This window comes from Chelonia mydas, chromosome 15 (genome assembly GCF_015237465.2).
Source record: "Chelonia mydas isolate rCheMyd1 chromosome 15, rCheMyd1.pri.v2, whole genome shotgun sequence".
NCBI classification, from domain to species: domain Eukaryota; kingdom Metazoa; phylum Chordata; order Testudines; family Cheloniidae; genus Chelonia; species Chelonia mydas.
The window spans coordinates 11,636,609-11,658,625 of NC_057856.1; the positions used below are offsets into that span (position 1 = coordinate 11,636,609).

The window sequence follows — 22,017 nt, forward strand, 5'->3', positions numbered from 1 at the left end:
AGAGATCATAAACATTGTTTCAACAAAAATGTGTCTTTATCCCCCAAAAGTTTCTGTATCCAAGAACCAGTGTTTGAGTGACTGTATCTGATAGTATGCATGTAGAAAAGACTGTCTGGTTTGAGCTGCCACCCTCTTCATTTAATTCATCTCAGTGTATTGTAATGACCAGTGCATGTCTGGTTCCTATTAGATGAATTTTTTTTTAAAAGTTATTTCCTACCATGCACCTACCTTGCTGTCACCTAGTTTACTCAACTGGCTTACTATGAAAAGTTCCTATTTTACACATACAGTAGCCGCTCCGTCTAACTAAGCTTTTTGTTTTTAAAAAAAAAAAAAGGTTGACTGCTACAATTTCCTAGGGCCAGGGAAGTATTTGGGGGGGAGGGAAGCGAATCCCCTTGCAATGTTTACTGAAAGGTTTTATAAACGACCCCTTTTTTAAAATGAGACCATCCCTATCACAGGGAGTTGTGGGTTTCTAACGTTCAGCTGCCCTATTTATTTCGGGACTGTCCGGTCTACCCTGAAATGTGGTTAGACTTTAAACCCCTCGAAACTTCACGTTGAGTGGAAACACTGCCCCGCCTCCACTAGCCCGGGCGTTGCTGTTCTTGCAGCACCCGCGGGGGGCCCCGTTGTATCCCCCGTTGGGCACCCCGGGGGGGGGGGGAGAGCTCTGGCCCCTGGCCGTGTGGCGTTTGCAGGCCACGTGCCAGCCATAAACCGGCCTGACCCCAGGCGGCAACGGAGCAGGGGCCGGGCCCCAGCGCGGGTCCTGCAGCGGGTGCGTTCCCGGGGCGCGTCCCACGGGCGGCCCCGAGCTCCTCCCCGCGGCAGCTCCCGGCGCCGCTTCGCGGTGGCTGTTGGCAGCGCTGGGACTCGCAGCCCGGCCGGCGCCAAGGCGGCCGATGCCCGCCCGCGGGAGGTACAGCGGGGGCGGCCGCCGCCGGGCGCGCCCTGGGCTCGGGCCTCCCGGGCGGGGGGTTCTCCGGCTGCTGTCGCGGGGGACCCGCCGGGCGCCCTCTAGGCAGGGCCCCTAATGGCCGGCTCCCCCCCAGCCCTCCCCGGGGCCAAGGCCGCCCGCCCCGGCCGGGACACGCGGGGTGCTGACGCCGGCCCGTGCCCTCGCTGCGGGGAGAGGGGGCAGGACACTGCGGGGTGGGGGGCCTGTTACAAAGCGGGGGCAGGGCTGAAGGAGGGGGCAGGCTCCTAGGTGGGGCAGCAGCCTATTCTGCTGGCCCCTGAAGAGCGTCTGGAAAAGAGGTTTTAAGGGTGTTCCAGACCCATCCCAACACCCCTTGGTGGGCTTCTGCCTGCGTGTCATGGAAGAGCCCGAGCCCCCTTGCTTCTGCGGCTGGCATGAGCTTAGCCACTCTGCCCTGCGCCCCGGGGCTGGTTCACACAGTGCCTCGCTGGGGTGTGGGCCAGGCCTGGTAGCCCTGCCCGAAGATAACGCTTTTTTATCCTAAGTTCATGGAGTTTTCACAGCTGCCTTTGTATTTCGTGGATACCACAGGGGAAATTCATGAGCCTCCATCAGAACAGTGTTAGCAGGGGTTTCCCTGGGGCAGCGGGTTTGCAGAAAGGTTGGTGGTGCCCAGAGGCTGCCCCTGCAGACTCTGCTCCCCACCTGCCTAAGGCACTGAGAGGGAGTTTGGGTATGGGGGAGGAGGTCTGGGGTGCAAGCCTTGGGCTGGGGCAGGGGTTTGGGGGGTAGGAGGGGTGCAGGCTCTGGGAGGAAGTTTGGGTGCAGAAGGGGTGAGAAGTTGGGCTCTGGGAGGGAGTTTGAGGGGGGGTGTGGGGAGGGGGGGAGGGTGCAGGCTCTGGGCTGGGGCAGGGGGTGGGGGTGCAGGAGGGGGGGAGGGATGCAGGCTCCAGGCTGGGGCAGGGGTACAGGAGTAGGGGTTGAGGGGTGTAGGCTCTGGAAGCGAATTTGGGTGTAGGCTCTGGGCTGGGGGTGAGGGCTCTGGGAGGGAGTTTGGGGGCGGGAGGGAGTGTGGGGGAAAGGGGGGGGGGCGGCACTTACCTTGGGCTCCTAGGCAGGGCAGGCTGGGGGGCTACCCCCAGCACTGCCCCTGCAGCTTCCTATTGGCTGCAGGGGCACTTGGGGTGGGAGCAGCGCCCATAGACATAGACCCACCCCGCCCAGGGGCCACAGAGAGGGGCCGGCAGCCACATGGAGCGAGCAGGCAAGAAGCTGCTCAGCTCCACTGCGTTGCCGGTGGTGGGTGGGGGCCCCGGGTGGAAGGTGGGGCCGTGGGAGAGACTCAGCCAGGAATATTCCTGGTGCCCAGGCACCACGGGCCCATAGAACTCGCCAGCTCTGGGGGTTTCCCCATTGTGCCCTGGAGAACCAGGAGACTGTTCTTAACCCACAGCATGTGGAACTTCCAACCACTGGACATGCACCACACCGCTCTTCCACAACTTTGAACATATTCAAAAACATAATTTCAGATGTGCATTCTGTTTTAATCGCTGTGGACTCATGTAGGATGACTTCTTCCTCCCACCTCCCCACCTTTTTGTGTGTGTGTGTGTGTTTTTTTTTTTTTTAAGTGATGCCTTTATTTGCTTTTGGTTGTGTATTTAGTTTTCACCTGTTGTTTGCAGGCTAGGAAATTCTTTTTAAGGTGACTTGTCCAAGGACAACTGGGATCGACAGTGTGGTTGTCTGAAGATAAAGTGTTTGTCCTGATTATTTTTGGAGCCAAAATGAGTTATTAAAATGAATCTGTTGTATGGATATTGCATGTTCCTATCTCAAGGACAAGTTGCTGAGCCAGTCAGCGCTTAAAATTCCTGTGCGTGCTGATCCAGTGCCCCTTGAAGTCAGTGGAGAGATTCCTGTTGACTTCAGTGGGTGTTGGATTTGTTCCTGTCTGACTTGAGGTTGAAAATTAAAACTGGACTCCCAGTCCAGAACCGCTGTAAATGCAATTAGGGCTTTTTCTTCGCTGGGGGGGGGGAGTGCATTTTTAACCCATGTTAAGCTAACCTGTGTTAAAATCTTGGTGAAGACAAGGTTGTTGTAGTTTTAACTCACGTTAGCTAGTCAAGGTAAACTCTACAGTAGAATTTCCTAATCTTCTAGCAATAGATTAAAAATAAAATATAAAACTAATGCTAAGCAGTCAAAAGAAGGCATAATTTAAATAAAAAGGTGGGGGGGACAGGAGGGCGAGAAGACTTAAGCATGAGCCAACAATGATTAAATGCTAGGGTTTACATTGACCAGGTAATATGTGTTAAAACCTACAACTGCCTTGTCTTCACCAGAATTTTAACACAGATTAGTTAACAAATTTAAAAATACACCCTTTTCCTCATCAAGAAAAGGCATACGGCTTTGTCTTCACCACAGTAAAAAGTGTGCTTAAATCAATGTAGTTGTCTCAATGTAAAATCCGAGTCGAGACCAGGCACTGAAGTTTTCACCTCAGTGAAACCTGAGACCAACCCCAGCTAGCTACATTGAGGTAAAAACTACCTGTGCCTTATCTCCACTAGGATTATACAGTGAGATGGCCAACCTGATGCAAAAACACACCTTTTTTGCAGTGAAGACAAAGCCTGAGGGTCAGCAATGGATGACTTGCCCATGTGGTCTAGTCTACTTAGCTAAACTCTTTCTCTGTCTCTCAGCAAGTTGCATTCTGTCCCAGGGGTTCTCACACTTTATTACACTGTGACCCCCTTCTGACAACAAAATTTACTACGTGACCTCAGGAAGGGGGACCGAAGCCTGAGCCTACCCAAGCCCCTCTGCTGTAGGTGGCGGGGGCAAAGCCAAAGCCTGGGTGATGGGGTTCGGGCTTTTGCCCTGGGCCCCAGCAAATCTAACGCCAGCCCTGGCGACCCCATTAAAATGGGTTCACGACGCACTGGGGTTCCAACCCACAATTTGAGAACCACTATTCTGTCCTATCCTTCAAGAGGAGCATATGTGGCTAATTCTGTAGGTACTCCTTCCAAAGTTCAGTGTGCAGAGAAGTTACCACTTGATGGCATTTACAAGAATACAAGAGACCAGTGAATCACCTGCAGGTCACTTGTCCCTGTAATTTATTGCACTGTGGAGTTTTAGATGCTCCAAGTCAGTGTTTTTCCAATGGGCAGAAAGTAACTTGATCTCACCGACCCAGATTGAGGTTTTAGTTACCCCATTCTGCTGGATAATTAGATTTTGCACAACTGGTCGGTGGTTATAATTATGTAGCAGACTAAGTGTTTTGAGGGAGGAGCATTTTTATAAATAATTATTTTAAAGGTCCCACATGTTCAATGTATTTGCTCTCTTTACCTTTTACTGATGCTCATTTGCCCTGTATTTTAGCAAGAAAGGGCTTTTGTTCTCTAAGTTTGATGATTACAAAGTGTTCCACCGTCTTGTCATTTGGGGCAAGTCACTGTACCACTCTGTGTCTCAGTTTTCCCACTTGCAAACCTGGAATACTTCTTGTCTTAACAGGAGGATTGAGAGGCTTAACTACTCTTTGTAATTTGAGAAACTCAGGTAGAAAGTGCTATAGAAGTGCAGTGAAGTATTTTAACATATAGTATAAGGGAGAATTAGAAGCTAGCAAAGTGTCTTGATAGGGAGGGGAGTGTTCGTCTAGCAGCTCAAACATCAGATGCTGTTTCTTTGTTGCATAGAAGAGGTGTCCAGAGGAATGTAAGCATGAAGCGGTTCATGGCACTGCTTAAAAAGAATAAAAACAAGGACCCTCCCCAGGCCAAGCTGCTCGATCTAGCAGGACAGCTCTGCTGCAATCTTCAGAGCATGTCTCCCAGCCTGGAGAAGCTGGTTGAGGCAATGATGGGGTGCAAGCTTCAGGAATATTTCCTCACCAACATCAATGTAGTCCGAGCCTATGTGCTTGTCCATATCCACAGGGGACAGCATGACACAGCCTGCAGACTCCTGGAGGTAGGAATGTGTTCTTGGTCACTTCAGTGAAACTACAGGGAGGGCAGGAAGTGGTGTTAGACAAGCTATGATAACATACATGTCAGGAGTCAGAACATCAGTGCTTACAGCAACAAGTAGGAGACTAGCCTGTTGGGGTCCCTGAGGAGTCTGGGGGAGGGGTATACAGTGCTGATCTCTGAGGGAAATCATGGACAAAACATCTGTTAGTAAAAGAAAGCAATTTTTGGAATGTAAAAGACTCCAGGGACCACACAAGTGCAATTCCCATTAGAATTGAGATCCTTCTTGTGCTTAAAGCTCACCATGTCCTTAAGTGTCTCGCTGGATCAGGTCCTGGGTGGTCAGCCCCTTGTAGGATGGACCCATGGGTGGGATGGTGCGAGGAAGCTTGGGCTGCCAGTGATCGTGCTATGTGTGTTCTGTGGAGAGAAGAGACTTCAGCTTCCAGAGCTGTCAGCTTAGGACCATTCACCAGGTCTAAATTCACTAAGTGCATAATGAGCTCTTTTCTTGCACAAGGTGCCCTGTGCAGGTTTGAAAAGTAACAGTGGGCCATAAGAGACTCATACTTCTGGGGAAGGCTACCAACTCAGCTGACCCAGTGTGAATCCCTTTCAGTAAGTTTCAGGATGCTGAGGGTTTTTTCCCCCTCTGTGAAAGACATTGGTTGACTGTCTGGAGAGGATGTGCTCAGCCATGCCATTGTCTTAGTGTTGCAGGGTGAAAGAAAAGAAGGAGCTGGTGCAACTTTGGAATGAGATCCACTACCACAAAGTCATGGAGAAACACCACACAGATTCCCTGACACCGGTGCAGAAATTCCGGTGCAGGAAGAGGTACCTTGGCAGTGGGATGATCTGGTGCTCTTCTTTACTGTGATTTGGGGGTGTGGTGGATGGAAAGTCAAGGGCTGTATTCACATCCTAAGATGGACATTTATTGGGGAACAGGTTTCACCGTTAACCTGAAACTTTGGCCTATTCCTATTGCAATCAATGGCAAAACTTCCATTGAGTTTAATGGTGCAGTTTCGGGACCTTGGTGATTATACTTTCTTTTTTGCCTAGGAATCCTCCACCAGTTTCCCTCTGTCCTGAAGGAATAAAGGATCGAAACTATCCTGAAAAAGTGCGCCAAAAGCTGCACAGATTTGCTGCAAATGTGACAGTGAATCCAAACAAGGATCAGCGGGTATGGATGCTATATGCCACAGTAAGAAAAGGAGTACTTGTGGCACCTTAGAGACTAACAAATCTATTTGAGCATAAGCTTTCGTGAGCTACAGCTCACTTCATCAGATGCATGCAGTGGAAAATACATTGGGGAGATTTTATATACACAGAGAACATGAAACAATGGGTGTTACCATACACACTGTAACAAGAGTGATCAGGTAAGGTGAGCTATTACCAGCAGGAGAGAGAAAAAAACCTTTTGTAGTGATAATCAAAGTGGGCCATTTCCAGCAGTTGACAAGAATGTGTGAGGAACAGTAAGGGGTGGAAATAAACATGGGGAAATAGTTTTACTTTGTGTAATGACACATCCACTCCCAGTCTTTATTCAAGCCTAATGTAATAGTGTCCAGTTTGCAAATTAATTCCAATTCAGCAGTCTCTTGTTGGAGTTTGTTTTTGAAGTTTTTTTGGTCGAAGAATTGTGACTTTTAGGTCTGTAATCGAATGACCAGAGAGATTGAAGTGTTCTCCAACTGGTTTTTGAATGTTATAATTCTTGATGTCTGATTTGTGTCCATTTATTCTTTTACGTAGAGACTGTCCAGTTTGGCCAATGTACATGGCAGAGGGGCATTGCTGGCACATGATGGCATATATCACATTGGTAGATGTGCAGGTGAACAAGCCTCTGATAGCGTGGCTGATGTGATTAGGCCCTATGATGGTGTCCCCTGAATAGATATGTGGACACAGTTGGCAACGGGCTTTGTTGCAAGGATAGGTTCCTGGGTTAGTGGTTCTGTTGTGTGGTGTGTGGTTGCTGGTGAGTTTTTGCTTCAGGTTGGGGGGCTGTCTGTAAGCAAGGACTGGCCTGTTTCCCAAGATCTATGAGAGTAATGGGTCGTCCTTCAGGATAGGCTGTAGATCCTTGATGATGCATTGGAGAGGTTTTAGTTGGGGGCTGAAAGTGACAGCTAGTGGCGTTCTGTTATTTTCTTTGTTAGGCCTGTCCTGTAGTAGGTGACTTCTGGGTACTCTTCTGGCTCTGTCAATCTGTTTCTTCACTTCAGCAGGTGGGTATTGTAGTTGTAAGAATGCTTGATAGAGATCTCGTAGGCATTTGTCTCTGTCTGAGGGGTTGGAGCAAATGCGGTTGTATCGTAGAGCTTGGCTGTAGACGATGGATCGTGTGGTGTGGTCTGGGTGAAAGCTGAAGGCATGTAGGTAGGAATAGCGGTCAGTAGGTTTCCGGTATAGGGTGGTGTTTATGTGACCATCACTTATTAGCACCGTAGTGTCCAGGAGGTGGGTCTCTTGTGTGGAGTGGTCCAGGCTGAGGTTGATGGTGGGATGGAAATTGTTGAAATCATGGTGGAATTCCTCAAGGGCTTCTTTTCCATGGGTCCAGATGATGAAGATGTCATCAATATAGCGCAAGTAGAGTAGGGGCATTAGGGGACGAGAGCTGAGGAAGCATTGTTCTAAGTCAGCCATAAAAATGTTGGCATACTGTGGGGCCATGCAGGTACCCATAGCAGTGCTGCTGACTTGAAGGTATACATTGTCCCCAAATGTGAAATAGTTACGGGTAAGGACAAAGTCACAAAGTTCAGCCACCAGGTTAGCCGTGACATTATCGGGGATACTGTTCCTGATGGTTTGTAGTCCGTCTTTGTGTGGAATGTTGGTGTAGAGGGCTTCTACATCCATAGTGGCCAGGATGGTGTTTTCAGGAAGATCACCGATGGATTGTAGTTTCCTCAGGAAGTCAGTGGTGATTCGAAGATAGCTGGGAGTGCTGGGAGTGTAGGGCCTGAGGAGGGAGTCTACATAGCCAGACAATCCTGCTGTCAGGGTGCCAATGCCTGAGATGATGGGGTGTCCAGCATTTCCAGGTTTATGGATCTTGGGTAGCAGATAGAATAACCCTGGTTGGGTTCTAGGGGTGTGTCTGTGTGGATTTGTTCTTGTGCATTTTCAGGGAGTTTCTTGAGCAGATGGTGTAGTTTCTTTCGGTAACCCTCAGTGGGATCAGAGGGTAATGGCTTGTAGAATGTGGTGTTGGCGAACACTTCAGTCTCCCTGGTCACTCGATTACAGACCTAAAAGTTGCGATTCTTCAACAAAAAAACTTCAAAAACAGACTCCAACGAGAGACTGCTGAATTGGAATTAATTTGCAAACTGGACACCATTACATTAGGCTTGAACAAAGACGGGGAGTGGAGGTGTCATTACACAAAGTAAAACTGTTTCCCCCTGTTTATTCCCCCCCCCCCCGCCCCCACTGTTCCTCACACATTCTTGTCAACTGCTGGAAATGGCACTACAAAAGGTTTTCTTCTCTCTCCTGCCAGTAATAGCTCACCTTACCTGATCACTCTCGTTAGTGTGTGTATTGTAACACCCATTGTTTCACGTTCTCTGTGTATATAAAATCTCCCCACTGTATTTTCCACTGCATGCATCCGATGAAGTGAGCTGTAGCTCACAAAAGCTTATGCTCAAATAAATTTGTTAGTCTCTAAGGTGCCACAAGTACTCCTTTTCTTTTTGCGGATACAGACTAACACAGCTGCTACTCTGAAACCTGTCAATATGCCACAATGTTACTCAGGCTGTTGCTGAAGGTTGCCTTGCACAGGAACAGCAGCAACTACTGTGATCAAAGCGACATAAATGTTTCCAATCTAATCCCTTGTTTCAGTCAGTTTTTGGACTGAAGTTTCTCATGTTTGATCATTGCCCAAAGGGGTGTGCATTTTAATATTTTTTTAAGCTAAAGCAAAAGAAATCCAGTTGTTATGTGGAGCAAAGAAGTGGAAGAAAATGTATGCCCTGTTATAATAGTGTTTTAACAGCTCTAGTGTTGAAATGGCTGGGTGAAATTTGGCAGGGAAATAGCTCTTACTGAGAAGCACTGTAGGCGTTCTGGTGCTAACTGGTTGTGATTTGACTGAATTATAACCCATTTAAAAGTGCACTGAGTTTTCTTGCTAGACTTGTAAAGTTTGCAACCAAGATAGTCAGCCCTTGTGCGTATGTGCATGTAGCTTAGCTGGACAGAGACAAATGTAGTGAAAGCGGCCTTTGAATGAGCCAGGACTTGGCAGGAATCCTTGTCTGATTCACTGTTTTATAAGGTAAAAACTGCAGTGCTCCTAAAATTTTCACTCAAGGGGCTCCCTCCTTCAAGCCCCCAAGGTTATGGGGAACAGGTTATTCTGGGCATGTTTAGCTTAGTTCTGCATTGTGAAATTTGTTTTTTTTTTAAATATTTTTCATTAAAAGAGCAGCAACTTACAAAAATCTGTGTTAAGAGAATGCTAAGGTTGCTCAGTTAAGCACTTAAAAGTCAGGAAGTGACAGTGGAAAGTAGCACACTAGATCATTACTTTGTCCTGTTGTGTGGGGGCATTATGATACATGATCATGTAATTTATCAAGTAGTTTAATATAATAGATAATTTTTCTACAACCTTAGATATGTGCATGTGTACTACTTCGAGTCTCTTAAAGTTATTTTATGCAATGCACACAACAAGCCATTCTTATGCAGTATTCTACTGATTAAATATAACAACATAAAATAATAGTGAAATTTGCTGGCATGCATAAGGTACCCAAGTCTGTGACCAAATTAGCTTTGTAGTTAACTTCCTTGTTCCCTGAATTACACCCCAGGAAGGTTGCACTTCTGATTGAAAAGAAAATATATAATACATGTATGTTGACTAAATTATTAAACTACTTACTTGAGAGAGAGGAAAATCTATTATATAAATAGCTAAAATCAATAAAGACATAGTTTCATTATCACAATGATAATATAGTACGTTTAAAAGTATGAAAATATATTACAAGATGCTACACATGTATCTAATATAGAAAAAATTGTTATACTGTATTTAAGAAATCTGTGATCATTTAATGAAAGATTATATTAATGATTATATACAAGGGAGAAGAGTAAAGATTACATGTGTAACCTTAACTGTGGCATTTCTTGACTTTTGATTGCTTAAATCAAATGTTCTCTTAATGTAGTTTTTTAATGTAATACACAGGAGATTTTAAAGACCTGTCATAGATTATTTCTTAAGGCCAGAATGGACCACTATGAGAGTTTAGTCTGCATAAGGCAAGCCAGAAAATTTCACCCAGTGATTCCTGTGTTGAGCCCAATAATTTGTCTTCCAATGGTAAATTACGTTCAGTTTTAAAAATGTGCTTATTTCCATTAGTTGGTTATTTATATCAGTTAAATTACAAATAAGGCAAAAACCCATTGGGATTCTTGGGGTTCCCTTTCTCAAATAGGATGTCAAGGGAGAGTTAACTTTTTCTGTTTTCTTCCTCTTTATGAGCTGATCAATCAGTGGGAGCTATGCATGTTCTCCAGGTACCTGCATGAGGGTCTGGAAGCTCATACTGTCTGATTGCTTTTGGAACCTGGAGGGACGAGCATGGTTATTTGGATGTGCTTTGTTCTTTTTCCCCTGATTACCTGGATCTGCAGGAGGGTTTGGCTCAGGATATGAACCTGCAGCCAAATCAGGTCTATAACTGGTTTGCCAATTACCGTCGTCGTCAAAAAACCCGGCTCAGTCGGCTGGAAAAGCTCATCAATTCAACCGATGAGGAGCCATCAACTCACCAAGCAAAACATCAGCCTGATAGTGGATCCTGCATTCCACAAGCTGCAGGTTGGTCTCCTCCCAGTGGGCTTGGGATATGGAAGCCTGTTTTAGGATCACCTCATGATAAACAGAGGGGTCACTATTAGCTACCCCTGCTTCCTTGGGATCAGTAACTCAGCATTACTGAATCAAGCACACATGGCAGGATTATGCTCTGGTATACAGGCCTCCTCTTTGTGCTGTCAGCCATTAGTGTGGAAATAGGGAGTTTGTATCAAAGTCATCTCCTCCTTGCAGCACTCTATTTCTGAAGGGAATCATTGTTGACACAATGGGTGTCAAAAGGGTTATAGCAGAGTTGACCCCTACTGCTGCATCCAACTGTTACCATGGTAGACACCACTCTGGAGAGGGTATAGCAGGTGTCATGGCAGTTGACAGTGCTCACGCATTGGTGAAGTTGGCATCTGGTTCCTTCCAACCCCACACCTCCATGGACGTAGCATGTCACTTTCCTAATGTCTTGCCCTTCACCAGCCTGGCAAGTGAAAATCTGAAGGTTGCACCTACGTCTCTCACGCTACCCAAATGCCTTGTCAAGGTTGGACAGGGTGCAAAGCGCCAATCTAGATCATGAATACTAAGAGTTGCTAGCAACACAATAATAGTTTATAAGTAGAAGAATCCTGCTCCCCAAGCTAATAAGTGGGGTAGCCTGGTACAGACATGTGACCCTGGAGCCGCAATGCACTCCAGTAAAACTCAGTACAAAACCTGAGCATTTCCATTGCACCCTTCCAGGGTCATAACCAGAATTCAGTCATTAATAATGACAGGGAGAGCCCTGTTGTATTTGCCCGCTAACACCAACCTTTGTTAGTTTCCTTTCGGCATCACAACTGTACTGACCCTAGGGCTCCCAGGAGTATTGGGTCACCTGCCCTGTTCTATGTCTTGCAGGTGCATTTCATGCAGGCGTTGGCTCGGAGCAGAAAGAGATTACCCTTGTGCCCTGTGGTCCAGAGTGGGAGCAATCAGCTGCGGGTCTGGACTGGTCTGCTGATGGGACCTTTTCAAAGTTGCTAGAATCCAGGTGATGTATGAGGGAATCTCATCATTGTAGGAGAAGTGCAGTGACTGCGTGACTTTAATCTCCCTCACAGGACTGACATTCCCATCAAGCTGGCAGTGCCCAGTGAGACCAGTTTGGAGTCTTGACTCCTTTCATAGATGGGAGTGATCAGTGCCCCAAAATCAGCTTCAGCCATTCTGAGCAGCTGGCACAGACTTGCCATCCCCCTGGACTTGTGCTCCGGGGTTCAGTTGGCAGTGACTCCTTTCTAGGAGACAGGGGGCTTAGGGGTGGAGCTGCTATAGGTACTGAGCAGCGGTCTCTCCCATTAAGAGATGATCATGCTCTTTGTAGAGCAATAAAGTCAAGCCTCTCATTCACTGCATCACTATAGCTTTCTGCAGAGCAGTGAGTTACAGGAAATGAGGTCAACTAAAACTTCAGTGACCCCTCTCAACACTGAAGAGCCTACTGCTTTCTGCACTAAGGCTGAGCACGGAATAGGCCTTAGCTCTTCCACCATGGAGACCAGACAGACGTCAAGTTATACTGCCACTAGCCCCTGGCTGGAGAACTTTGTCCTGTGCTCCTGTCGCTCGCTTCCCTTCCAAACAGAATATCTGGACGCAACGCAGCCAACTCCCAGTGCAGAAGGAGTCTCCGGCGAGAGCAGCCCTGGTACAGCAGGTAAGTGGAACTGCCCTCTGTTCAGAGCCATTGTTGGTTTGAAAACAACTTGATTTGTTGTCTTAGACCTTCTGCTTCCACAGGCAGCCTCCTCTGTCTAGTGACAAGCAGGGGAGCTGGACTTAACCTAAGCTCTTGGGTCCTGCTCCCAACAGGTCAGGGAGCAAGTCTGAAAATTGAGATCACTGGGCTTGACCAGGGTTTATTTTTACCCCTGTACCTCTTTGCTCAGGCTGCAGGCCCTCCAGCCACTTCTGTGAGGCCACACTTACTCCTTAGCTGCTCCCTGGCCAGCTCCCTTCAGCTGTTTGCTGTTCACCTTAATCGGCTACTAGCTTTTAAATATTTAAACCCTCTTGGTTCTCAACAGCCGAGTGCTGCTTGCCCTGGCACTGGCTAGGCAGTCCCTCTCAGCAGGCACTCACCTCCTGTCTGTGTGTCACTCCAGGGCACCCAAGCCCTCCTGCTAGCAGAGCGTATCAGTCCTTCAGAAACACACCCTTTTTCAGTTTCTTGTCCTTACTTGCTCCTCCTTGTCTTTTGCACCTCTCCCTTCCTTTCCCCTGCCTTCTCACTCGCTCCATCCTGTCCCACCCCATGTAGTTCACTGATCCTGCAGCTTTCCCTGTCTTCTCCCCCTTCTCTGGAATGGTCTAATTTGGACACATTAATTCATGTCTCCAGAGCTGAGAAGGGAAGTTGGATGGAAGTGGGTGGGGAGAGGAGCAGCCAGTCTTGCAGCAGCTAGGTGCCAGCTAATTACTGTGGCTGGCCATAATTGTGGGTGTGGGATTGTGGTGCGTCTGTCATGCAGTCTCTGATGAGGAAGGCTGGGTTTGTGGGCTGAGTCTTGTTATCCGCAGCTCGCTTAACATTGGCATTTACTCCAGCAGGTGTCAGAGCTTCTGTGAGCAGGGTCCCTCGAGGTGGCTGTACTGAGGCCAGTTCAGAAAGCATCAGTCACCAGGCAGATTTAGAGATTGAAAGTTTCATGCTTAGAGAAGGACATCTAGGGCCCCTGGAAGCCATTCTTCCCCACAGGTAACAGGAGTGGAGGACACAAGTGAGAATGGAGTTCTGTGCTCCGTTCTTTCCCTGGTCTCCAGGCTCCCTGCCTTTGAGCAGGGCTCAGGGAACAGTGTGATGATACTTCCCACACCGGGGGCCTGATTCTCCCACTGCCCTGGCCTTGTGTTGACGTCTTCATCTGTGCACAGGGGTGTGAAATGCTACATAATTGCACTCACTGTGCGCAGCGTAAATGGCTCCACATGGTACAGGGCAAAGGAGAATCGGGCCCCCAGTCTTGTATGAAAAGGGACAAATCCATCCCACCCCCATCTGAACTGGGTTCAGTGTCTGAACTGCTTGCCCAGCTTGTTTCTAACAGTGGATGCTACCTGTCCTGAGTGTGATGGGCCCATCCTCAATCCTGACAGCTGGGTTTATGGAGCCTGTGAATCATCCTGAAATAGCTTTTGGAGATGCACAGCATCAAGACAAGTTTGTTCCATCCAGCAGGCTATCAAAGGTGGCAGGCAGTCCCTGAACTCCAGCTGCACTGTCTGTCTCTTTCTGCACCAAGGTTTCTATCTGTATGAGATGTTTCATGGTTGCAGGTTTTCCCCTACAGGTTTTGCAGCTCATGGGATGCAAAAATGCCCTGGTACCATCGTAATGTTACATAGCAGTAGATGTCACAGAGCAAATATCATGAAGTTGCTTTTGTTTACTAACCTGCAGGAGAAAATAGAATCAGCAACCTCCTATCTCAGACCTTCTCCTCCATTCTTTCTACCATTTGTGTAATAATGACATTATCAAACACTATGTAATTAATTCTCACAGAAGTCCTAGTAGGTAGGTAAGCATTATTATCCCCATTTTATAGATGAGGATACTGAGGCATGGAGAGGTTATGTGACTTGCCAAGGGCACAAAGGGAGTCAGTGTGAGGGCTGAGAATAGAACTCAAAATTTCTCATTCCCAGTCCCTTGCTGAAACATCTTGACACTTTTCCTGTCTTCCTCTGCAGTTTTTGCCAGGACTAGCATTTCAAATATCCCATGCTGGGTGGTTTGGGATTGCCCAGGCCTGGGGATTGTAATAGACACAATGGGGCAGGGCTGCAGGCTGAGTTCTGGGATTCATACAGCCTTAAATAGCAACTAAAGGTCAAGAAGGATCATAGAGGAGCCGCTGTTGACGTTATGGCTGGATTTAAAACCGTATGTTCTGTTTCTAGAATGAATCATATTTATTTTTAAAATATATTCTGCAATTGGGGGAAATATATGGTAAATGTCTCCTTTTGCAGTATGTGACTTGGGTACATAACCAATGTCAAGAAGCTGCATGCCATCCCTCCTTATCATACTCCGGCAGCGGTAACCCTTGCTGATTGCAAGGACACCTAGACATGAGGATAGAGTTAGTTTCCTCTTCTCCTATCCCTGCTGCTACTGCTGCACATTGACTTATTACCTGCCTCAGTTTCTCCCAGGAGGGTTCTGAAATTGGCACAAGATGTAGAATTTTCAGAAGTGACTTAGGCATTTAGGGACCTGAGTCTCTATAAAGGCAGTGGGACTTAGGGGCTCCTTAGTCACTTAGGTGCTTTTGAAAATGTTACCCATGGAGACTGGAAGCCACAGAGGATTGTCCTTCATTGTTATGGGCTAGACCTCTAATCAGTGGACATCTGGCCCAATGGTGAAAGGGGAATATCTTTGTGCTTGGTGGGCCACTGTAACCCCAGCTAATCTTTGCCTCAGAGGAAAAGTTCCGGTTCCTTCCACTCAATAATAACAACAGTAATTAATAATAATATCACACTTAGCTCCTTCCATCTGAGGATCTCAGATATTAATTAAAGGAGCCTCTCAAACCCCTGTAAGGCATGTCAGTGGCATTGTCCCCACTTTACAGATGAGAAAAATGAGGCCTAGAGAGGGACATGACTTACCCAAGGTCACATGCTGTCAGTGCCTGGAATGGACTTCCAGCCACATGCTCTCACTACCAGATCACCCTCTATCCCTTATTGGTTGGTGACAATTGCAGGAGCAGATCTACAGGTCAACTGAGAGCACCTCAGTCTGCTTCTGTGTCATTGTAAAGGTGCTCACTCTGACTGGACTCGGCCTGAAAGCTCATTAGAACAACTCCAGGAGATTTCCTGCATCTCTTCATAGTCTGTCTTAAGCCCCTGGACTGTATCCAAATCCGGCTTTGTGATTTGCAGGGTCCACGGCTACAAGGAAGGAGTGGGGGGGAGGAATTGGACTATCTGGTCATGCTGCTGGGTGGGAATAGTTGTGTCCAGCAAGTAAACTGTGGCTCCGTGTGGGGCCCCAAGCCACTGCTTGTTCAGACCAACCTTGCTGTGTCCTCCTTGCTCCCCTGGTTGGAGTGGGTGAAATTTGGCGCAGCTCATGATTCATGCAGAGCAAAAGTCCCTAGTGATGGGCATTTGAAACAGAAAAGCCCACTCACCCTCATGGAGCAAGAAAACCTGGATTTTCCAGACCGCATGTTCGTTTAGGATGCACAAATGCTTTGGTGCTCATTGCAAATTGTGGGTGCTGCCTGCATTGTTGGGAACCTAACTCAGGCTGGTGGGAATGGTTCTAGCAATGGGTCCTCTGCTCTGCATCTGCTGTAAGCCAAGTGACAGTGAGGAGTGTTGCTGGGAGCAGCATGGACAGCACTGCTAACACAGCAGGCAGGATCTGGAGGTACCTTTGAGACTTTGAGGTGGTTATTGAGAGAAAGGGAGAGACGCATTCATCCCATCTGTCAAGTCATCTCCCCCCAATCCCCCGTCCCTGGCCTAGCACCTGTGGCTCTGAGCATAGCCAGCATTTCTGTGGCCCCAAGATGGGACCTTTGGGGGAAAGCCCAGATGTGATGTCTGGATGAGGGGCAAGCTGCAGGCTGAGATCTGAGACTCTCAGCTAGAGGCCTTGAAAGATTGTAGAGGCAGCACTAAGGATGTTTTGGTTAGTTCCAAAAGCTGTGTGTTTTGACTCTAAAATCATTGTTTTTATCCTGTTCTCCAGGATAGACACAATCCTTGGTAGATGTCTCCTTGCTGTAGAGTGTGTTCTGGGTACACAGATTCCTGATTTTGCTTATGTGCCAGCCCTCTTTAGCACTGCTGGCAGTGACAGTGCTCTCACTGCAGGATCTGTTTAATCAAACCATTCTAATAAGGAGAGGGAGGTGGCGTGGGTTTACATAGTGCTCACCAGTCTGTGCACAGAAGCTTCTCCTGCAAATGTCCTTCCAGACCTGCTGCTGGGAGGCTAAAGTAAATGATGGGTCGTGCATGATTGCAAAGGGAACACCCAGGAGGTCTCAGATTCTCATGTGAGCTAACTTGTTCCGATGGTTTTCCAGTTCCCCCCACGCTATGCTTGGCAAGTCCCAGTGTCCACCTGTTTCCACATCCCATCTGGAGGAAATCCAGGCCTTGGGACACAGCCAGGTAAGAGAATGCACTCAATCTATAAAGGAAGAGACATCGGGAGCGTAATCCTCTCCAGATGGAGATGGGAGATGTGAAGTAGAAAGTAGGGCGTTTCTTTAAGGATCATCATGATGGGACAGGTAACAATAGCATATCCCATTGCTGACGTTCTTAGGATGTGGTGAAAACATGCACACAAGTGTTCTATTTCCAGGCTCTTCCACCAGAGGTAGGTCCCCTCCCCTGACCAACATTTTCAAATGTGGCTGTCTAAAATTAGTCACCAGACTTGGTATAAACACATAACTCAGTGCTTTGATTTTGATAGGTGCTGAGCACTCATAATTCCCATTCATTTTCAGAAGAGCTCAGCACATTCAGTGCATGTTGGGTCCTGGGCCCTTTTGAAAGGGGGTGCTGAACTCTGTAGAGAAAATCCAGCCTTGCTTGCAAGGGAGCCACCTAGCTATTCCAGCCACAGCCTTTTACAAGGTGACATTTTCTTTAGCAGATTGAGCATTGGATGTCTAAGGTTTAATTTCTACTGGCTTTCTCCCTCAGTACAGGTGGGATTTATCTCTTGTAAAAGAAATGTTTTTATCTCCTCCCTCAGCCATGACATCATGTCCCGTCCTATAAAAGAAAGTGAAGATATTGGTAAATTTCTGAGTGTTTCTTTTTGAGAGCTGTGAGGCAGGTCTGACTAGTGTTCTCCTTTCTCCTTTCCTATTATCTTTATTCCTGTGTCCCTTAAAGGTCTTGGATCCTATGTAAGGCAAGCTAGCCTGGCTCTGACATTCATGCACATTGACTTGGATATTTGGGCCATTGCAATCTCAGGATATTTACAGTGTGATAAGATTTCTTCCTAGGAAGAATATAAACTCCTTCAGTGCTGTCCATTGCTTACTGGCTTTTGCATGCTCAGAGGCAAATCCTTGAAATGGGAATAGCTGGTAAGCAATTTGGGTCTCTGACTGAGAAGCCTGGTATGGGGAATCCCAGCTGTCTATTGCTCACTCCCATTATTTAGTCACAGAGTCCAGTAGGCATTCAGGAAGGATTAGCTCCTGGTGGCATATTAAAGATGTTGATTCATGTCCTAGCAATTCTTCTCCTTTTAATGCTCAGAGACACCCCTCGACCCCAAGGTCTCCGAACTCAATCTAGGCAAGTTGTCAGAGGCCAGTTCCCTGGGCAGTGTCCACCAAGTACTAGAGAGGGATTTTCTTTCACTTAAATTGCTTTTCCAACCCTGATTAAATTAAACATATGTCACTGTAGCTGCTGATCCTGCAGAACATATCGTTTAACGCACTGTTTATGCACACTGTAGGAGGTCTGCACAGAACTGTGTATAGCTAACCACCCTAGATTGTGCGTGCTTAAATGGTATGCACCTTCTAACAGCAGCTGTGTGGTTTGAATTAGGGATGTAAAATATTAAATGGTTAAACGGTTAACCAATAAGTATTAGTCTCACCGTTAATATATTGCAGTTAACGTTTGGTTGGGGCTGGCGGGGGTGGGGGTGTCACATGATGGGATGGGGCTGCAGAAGCGGAACTTTCCCAGCCTCTGAGTTCTAATGTTACTATGACAATTCAGTTGTCACCGGCCAGGAAGGGAAGGGAGGGGACGCATGAGGCTCCGCCCAAGCTGTTGGTGTGACCAGATGTGTGAGCGTGTGACTCTGCCACCCCCTCCCCCGAGGGGAGAATCCCTGTGATGGGGGACAGGGAGGAACCTCCTTCCTGAGGCAACGACCGGCCGGGCAGAAGGGGCACCTCCTACAGGGGGAGTGTGAAGTGCAGGTCTGCCTCATGGTGCCACAACCTGTCCCTGCCCCCCTATCTGCTCAGTTCAGACAGCTACAGCCCGTGCCCCCTCAGGAACCCCTATGTGTTCAGCATGGGTTTGTCTGGGCACCCAGACCCACCGTTCCCATGGCCTCCCATGGCTGCCGTACAAGCTGGGGCTCTGGGGATCACTGCCTCTATTTGCAGACCCCTTCCCACTGGCTTGTTTGCCGTGTGTCTGCAGCGGCTTTCAAGAGACCCGTCAGGTGAAAAATAATATATTTAAAGCACAAATCTTCACTTGGGTGCCAGTACTAGGCTAGTACGGCCTCTGAAAAGTGACAAAGATAATAGATAGGTGGGGTAGATTGTGAACTTGTTAATGATTAACGGGTTAACCGATATAACCGATATTTTAATAGTTTAAATAGGTACTTTTAAAAATGATATTTACATCCCTAGTTTGAATCTATTCTCCCAGTGTCATTAGCATTTTAGATATGACATTCTTTACAAAATGTTTCTTACTGTCCCTGAAAAGGGATTTTTTCCCCCCGTAACAACCATCTTATAGAAGCAGAAAGTAACGCTGCAACAGGAAATAGTAAACAAAACAAATTAGTTAGTTTCCTTAGTAGGTGACCTGCTTTTTAACACTGCTCTTTAAGGCAGCAGCATCCCTGAGGATGGAAGCAAGAAATCCAGTGTACTGAGAGTTGTGGTGACACATTTCTGAATTGGATGATAAACAGTACAACCTAAGAAATTTCCATCTGACATCCATCTTGAACTACCTATCACGTTTATTTCTTGGCCTCAGATTTACTGGTGTAGAGACCACTTAGCATCAGTTTCTGTTTTTCTTATACTGATATAATCTGGTGGAACAAATGTTTTGAAAAGATAGTTTAAAATGTCTGTTAACCCTATTGTGGGAGGCAGCTGCAGCTCTGAAGACAGTAACAGAGACACCCTTTGAGCCTCTAAGAGCAGCAGGATGAAGATCTTTATCTTGGAAAATGACCTTTTTACAGCCATAACATGAACCAGATGAGTAGGAAAGCTTTGGACATTGATGATGAATGAGCCTTTTCTAAGATTTCCAGAGCTCGCAGTCTCTCTGTTGCTAGAGCTTTCACATTTCTCCCATCTGGAAGGGAGACATTGTGGGTAAACAGTTTTTCCCTTTCTCTCTCTCACTCTGTGTGATGACTTGCCCTGTTGGTATTCAGTAAAAGGAACAAGAATTCCTCTTGCTTTCAGCCCCCTCTGTACATATACCCCATCGTTACCCCGGTACTCCCACACACATCTGTGCTCTTGTATCTCTGCTCAGGAAGGAAAACAGGAGCTCCTCTGCGGATGGTAATTGCATCCTTAAAGGAAGTGTACAATGAAGCTTGTCATTCTTTATTTTGTCTTTCAGGAGCTGGAGAATCCACTAAGCGATCCCATGACCAGCGACACATTCTGGGCAGCATGGCTCCTCTTTGAATTCTCAGTTGGTGGTCGAATGTAATTCGCATAGCGAGACTTTGTATGGTGGTCTGCAGTTCTCTGATGATTGCCCCTTTCTCGCCAAAAGAGGCTGTGAGATAACATAGTGTAGTTAACTGGGAAAGGAGACCTTTTCTAATTGTTACTAAGTTCATTTTGGCTACAGTTTTATCAAGAGTTTTAAAAGTAACAAACAAAAGCAGTGCTCTCTGAGGTTCTTGCCGATCACAGACTTTAACTGGGACAATTTGAAGCTGCGTAGCCCGTTGCAAGTATTTAGTCACTGGTTCTATGGAAGTTAAATTGTTCAGATCACCCCGTATTCATAACTGGGGTGTATCTGGACGAGATGGTTCTGGGTCCACCTATTGTTGTTGTTGATGAAGTTGTGTAAAAAGACCTTCAATTCAAAGGGAGTAAAACCTCAGAAATGTCGTCTACAGTGTGGATGCCCTGTGGGTTTGTTAGGGCTGGAGAATTTGGGACCTAGCTGAGCCCTTGATACAAAGCTGCCTCCTCCCACCTCTGCAGTTCACTTGTGCTGTGAATTCTGGGGCACTGCAAATCCCATAGTGCCACAGATCACACGTTTTGGAGCACTATAGAATTCATAGCACCCAACAAAACTGTATTCTAGAGGATGAGATGGGGAAAGCCAGAGTGTCAGGGCCCAGGAGCAGGTGGACCTTGAATTCCCCATGAAGGTCGGAGGAATGGAGAGGGTGGGGACATCTGAACCCTTTCAGTCCACACTTAGAATTCCCAACTCCAGCTGGACAGGAGCTCTGCAACTGGTCCTAATGGTTGCCTTTCCCACAGTTTACTGAAACTGAAGGCCTGATTCTCTACTGCCTTGCACTTACACCTGTACAAAGTGAATGTAGAACACTGCCATTTTCATTTGGTAGCATATTAAATTGACTTTGCATTTATTTTGCAGGTGCAAATGACTGCTTGAGGTGCAGGGCAGTGGAGAAGCAGGCCCTGTATGTCCCCAAGTACCTTGCAAAGCAGCTTTTGGGTTGTGCAGCGCCAGATTCCCTTAGACTGCAGGAGTATGTGGCCTCTAATAGAAATTGGTAACTGTATTCAGCTGAAGTCTAATATCTGAATTTTGGGCAAATAGCTGAGGCTCCTCAAATAGCTGAGGATCGGAGGAGTGCACTGCTAACCGTTCCTCTGTCCAGATACTTTTTCCCAAACCAGCCTCCAAGCCATCTGCTTCTGCTCCCTCTCCATTGTGTTTTTTTTGTTATATCACAGATCAGGAGCCCTACACTTTTCCTTTTATCTCAACCTGGGGCTAAAAAATGGAAATTGTGAGAGAAATAGGGGAGGGGGGGGTTCATTTGCACCCAGGCTTAAAAAAACTGAGGGGTAAATCATTGTTTAGCTTTTTAAGTATTTACCTCAATTGTGTATCTTTTAAAAAAAGATTCTGGATCACAAAAGAGGATCCTTCTTGCCTAGAGTCCAGGCCTGGGGTTCACTGGTGGAAGGCTGATGCCCAAATTGACTCTCTTGTAATGAAGTAAGTTTGCAAATAAAGGTTATGAATGGACATCTCTCTCCATGGATTCATTTTCCACAGAGTAGAATATTGTGTGGTTATAAAAAGTCTTTTAAAAAGCATAATTCCACCAGGCCTCAGGCACATTTGTGCTGTGAACCTACTACTGCGGGGTGTACAGGGAGCTCCCTCAGGAATTCATCTCTATAGTTCTTACCTAAGTC

General features: G+C 47.0%; 1 protein-coding gene across 8 annotated transcripts; it reads left to right on the plus strand.

Moving 5' to 3' along the window:
• The first annotated feature begins 733 nt into the window (after positions 1–733).
• LOC119563815 (anomalous homeobox protein) lies at positions 734–21,844 on the plus strand. Of its 8 annotated transcripts, XM_037879188.2 has the most exons (9): positions 829–931; positions 4,663–4,936; positions 5,651–5,775; positions 6,007–6,130; positions 10,636–10,822; positions 11,717–11,849; positions 12,223–12,515; positions 16,918–17,005; positions 20,213–21,844. In XM_037879188.2, exons 1-9 carry the CDS (start codon positions 915–917, stop codon positions 20,229–20,231), a joined length of 1,260 nt encoding a protein of 419 aa, XP_037735116.2. In that variant the 5' UTR covers positions 829–914; the 3' UTR covers positions 20,232–21,844. The 8 variants fall into 8 exon arrangements, with proteins under 8 accessions (XP_043385755.1, XP_043385754.1, XP_037735116.2 ...); XM_043529820.1 differs by lacking the exons at positions 829–931; positions 16,918–17,005; positions 20,213–21,844 and adding exons at positions 734–790; positions 13,406–14,159 and having other exon boundaries at positions 4,666–4,936; XM_043529819.1 differs by lacking the exons at positions 16,918–17,005; positions 20,213–21,844 and adding an exon at positions 13,406–14,159 and having other exon boundaries at positions 828–931; positions 4,666–4,936.
• Positions 21,845–22,017: the final 173 nt, after the last annotated feature.